Raw genomic sequence first — 4,158 nt, 5'->3', positions numbered from 1 at the left:
CTATGCATAAAAAGTGTGGTCTATGAAGGCAAGAATTATTGTGCATTTTGTCAATTACCCCAAGGACCTAGAACAGTTCTTCTCACATAGTAGGGTTTTAGTACACGCTTATCAAATGAATTAAATGTAGACATACAATTCATTAGCTGCATTGTTATGTAGGAATCCTATCTCTTTACTGCTAATTTCTTAGAACCTAACTGAAGAATGTTTAAATACCCTTTTTAGTAATTGTTGGTTTTTAATTACTTTTACCAGGTGACAAAGGTGATACCTGCTTCAACTGTATTGGAACTGGTATTTCGGGGTATCCAGGCCAACCTGGTTTGCCAGGTCTCCCTGGTCCTCCAGGTAAAACATTCTGCCTAAGGGTAGTTATTAAAAATATTTCTTGGTTAGATTATTGTAAGTTTATGGTTTTAAAATTCCAACAGCTTCTCATTTTATAGCTAATCACTCATATGTATAAATAATGAAATATGAAATACTTGTTTGTTATGAAATAAATGATGCCCTGTTTTCTAGTACTTGAAACTCTGAATGTGTTCTATTAAAAGCATTGTGACAATGTTCTAAGAACTCTATCTTCCCTATTTTCCATGTGCATGGCAAAATAACATACATAGTTAGTCTTTCAGAGCACTGGGGGGTGGAGGTGATTAAAGTTCCTAGGGCCTGGCCCCTGAGCATAGTTTGCAATATCACAGCTTCTAGTCACTGGGCATATATCATGTTCCATTACAGAAAGGGTTTTCTACTATAGATTGCCAAATTATTGCTATTTTTCTCTATATATACCACCCTTCTCATTCCCTAATCAAAATCCTATTGACTCTGTATACAACTCCTTTATTGAATGGTCTCTTGGTACATCTCCAAATCATTATGCATATTATTCCTGAGAGTCTGAGTCAAGGCTGAGAACCGACACAGATCTTCCAGCTATCTAGTGTGTCCACCAAGAATACAAATTAACAGGGAGCTTGGAAACACTTCCAGTAAGTCTTAAAGCTGGCATTGGAAGTTAGGAATCTACCTATTTATGTCTATTCTAGTGGTTTTCAAACTAGGAACCACATCAGAATCATCTTAAGGACTTACTAAAGCCAAGGTTGCTGGACCCACCCACAAAGTTTCAGATCCAATAGAATAGGATTGGGCAATTTTTATCCCAAGCGTTAGCATTTCTTTTTTTTTTTTTTAATTTTTTCTTATGTATTTAGTACAGGGTCTACAGGGTCTTACTACACAGATCAGGCTCATAATGATCTTCCTGCTTTCAGCCTCCCTCGTTCTGGGATTACAGGCACATGCCGCCAAGAGTTAGCATTTCTAAGTAATAATCAAGTGTTCATGATACATCTGGTCCAAGGATTCGTTTTGGCAACCACTGCTTTTTAAAACATTTATTTATTTATTTATTCATTTATTTATTTGGTACAGGATCTCTCTATTCAGCTATTACTTTTAGTGATCCTTCTGTCCCAGCCTCTGCAGCCCTGGGATTACAGGCATGTGCCACCACACCCAGTTTCAGTGGCTGGCACAATATGCACAGGGTTCTGGGGCCGGCATGCAGTACTAAATGTCAAATCCAGGTCCTTGAGCTTCCAAGCAGGTGCTTAGACCACTGAGCTATCCCCCGCAACCTAAATTTATGTTCATTTTTGTAACTTTTTTGATAGGGGGTCATGTTATATGGTTCAGCTTCACCAATGCTGAGATTACAGCTGTGTGCCACTAAACCCAGTTTCTAGGCCAGCGTAGCACACTGACAAACACTGCTTTAGTAATGTTTCCTTCAAAAATTTTGAAAACCAAAAGTTGCTCATAAGACGCATTGCAGGGAATTCCCACCAAAAGGAGGACTAATAAGCATGTAGGAAAAATGTATAACTCAGGACAAAAGTGTGCAGACTTCTTTCTTACCTTCCTCTATCCTGGGTAGTGGAATGATTATAGGAATTGAAGCACCACTTCCAGCTCTGAGAAAGGAAAGATAATTGGGAAATTTAAAATACAATAGGTACAATACTGTACAATATAACATGAACTGTTCATTTTTAAAAGTATAATTTCCTCATTTTAAGAACACAAAACATGGCTCAGTGGAATAAGCGCTTCCCTGGCAAGCGCAAGGGCCTGAGTTCAATCCTTGGTTCTGAAAAAAATAAAATAAAAACAAAAAAGTACACAAAACAGGAAAATAAAAATGCTACATGGTATAGAATGAGGGTATTTTATTTTAAAATTTGATTTGATGATTTTCTTAAAAGTTTTATCAGAGGTTAAAGTTTAAAGCTCACATATTTTGTGTGTGTGTGTGTGTGTGTGTGTGTGTGTGTGTGTGTGTGTGTGTTTATGCTAGGATCTCTTGGTTTCCCTGGACAGAAGGGTGAAAAAGGACAGACTGGAGAAACTGGCACAAAAGGATTACCAGTAAGTTTTGAGTACATATTATAAATCTGAAGAGTGGTAGGAAGCCATATACACTTTAATGTCCACTTATGGAGATATGTAAAATAGATATGGATATATATATATATATATATATATATATATATATATATATATATATAATGTTAAACTGTAATTTAACTTGTAATTCATTTGACTCATTGACTCCCTGACTCACATGCATCCTTCATGTGATTCATTCATTACTTTATGCACTGAAGTTACTGGGTAGGTTGGTGGATAAACTGGAGAAAAGTGTTAGAAAATGTTCCAATTTGCTTATTCCTTTTTTTTCTTTTCTCTCCCACTTAGGGCATACCAGGAGCTCCAGGTGCTCCAGGACTTCCTGGATCAAAAGGGGAACCTGGTGACATCTTCACTTTCCCAGGAATGAAGGGTGAAAAAGGAGAGTTGGGTGCTCCTGGAGCTCCAGGGCTTCCTGGTTTACCCGGCACTCCTGGACAGGATGGATTACCTGGCCTTCCTGGGCCCAAAGGAGAGCCTGTGAGTCAATTTGATGTTCTTGGTATTGCAATGTCATGTTGTCATGTAGAAATGTTTCCTAGGCTTTGGGGATTTTCCTTAGTTAGGATGCATGCTGAGCATACATGAGGTTCTGTGTTCAATCTTCCATTCTGACAAGAAAAAGTTTTCTAATTTAAAACTAAAGATGGGCCTGGTGCTAAGATTAGTACCCAATTAATGCTTAACAGAATATAATAAAAGTACATTGTTGCTATGTGGAATTTCTACACTTTTAGTTGACTTTTGAAATTCTTAAGCCAGTCATAAATATGTGCACGTACAATCTCAATGCTTGGAAGGCTGAGACAGGAAGACAGTATGTTTAAGATCAGCCTGAGCTATATAGCAAGTTCAGTACATAATGAGAATATTTCAAAAAACTTAAAATAACTAAATGAACTTCCTAAAGCATTGCTATACTATATTGAATAATACTGGCTCTGAATATCTGGGCAGAAGTTTAAGTTGCTTAAGAATCTGTGTAAGAGTCACCCTTTTTATTCTGTATATCTTTTTGTTTATTTAGACCTGACAAACAGAAATTTAACTTGATTTTTATATATAGTAGGTTTATAAAATAGATTGAATAGATGTCCATATTAAATGTACCCCAGAGCCACCAATTGAACATTAATAAACAGTCTGTTTTTGTACAAGACATATCTCAAGATATTTAGGTGAGAAATATGTTTTATGTTATTTAGACCATAGCTTTATTGACCTATAGTAGGCTTTAAGACTCATGAGAAGAAAGATTTGTGTCTGCTTGTATTCTCTGCTACATCATTGCACTTGGCACATAAGAGGAGCTCAGAAATACTTGTTAAAGGAATGAATGACTATATGAAATGATCACACATTTCAAACCATAATAACAACACTTCAAACTTAGATAACTTTTTAAAAGAATTAGCACATTTTTGTACTACATATTTGTTATCTTCATCATGCGGAGCATGTACATGTATAAACACATCTTAATTTTTTTACTACCCCATTCCTCCATACCCTCCCCATCCATCTCTAGATTCCTTTCCCATTTGTAAAAGATCTACCTTCCTGATTCCTACTACCCATCTTTTACTCATCATTTATTTTTCTCTTTAAATTATTTATGCTAGGGGCCGGGGAGATGGTTCAGGAGGATAAGCGCTTCCCTGGCAAGTGCAAGGGCCT

At 36.6% G+C, this 4,158-nt stretch overlaps 1 protein-coding gene across 1 annotated transcript in view; it reads left to right on the top strand.

Annotated features, from left to right (window-relative positions):
• Positions 1-4,158, top strand: part of Col4a5 (collagen type IV alpha 5 chain) — a 351,283-nt gene that overhangs the window by 212,141 nt on the left and 134,984 nt on the right. Inside the window, exons 22-24 of the mRNA XM_004642629.2 lie at positions 259-351; positions 2,369-2,439; positions 2,770-2,983. Coding sequence (XP_004642686.1) covers positions 259-351; positions 2,369-2,439; positions 2,770-2,983 — 378 coding nt within the window. The remainder of the gene's footprint in view (positions 1-258; positions 352-2,368; positions 2,440-2,769; positions 2,984-4,158) is intronic.

Source organism: Octodon degus, unplaced genomic scaffold, assembly GCF_000260255.1.
Source record: "Octodon degus isolate 3935 unplaced genomic scaffold, OctDeg1.0 scaffold00157, whole genome shotgun sequence".
Lineage (NCBI taxonomy): Eukaryota > Metazoa > Chordata > Mammalia > Rodentia > Octodontidae > Octodon > Octodon degus.
The sequence above is the reverse complement of the archived record's forward strand: the minus strand, read 5'-3'. Positions and strand labels throughout refer to the sequence as shown.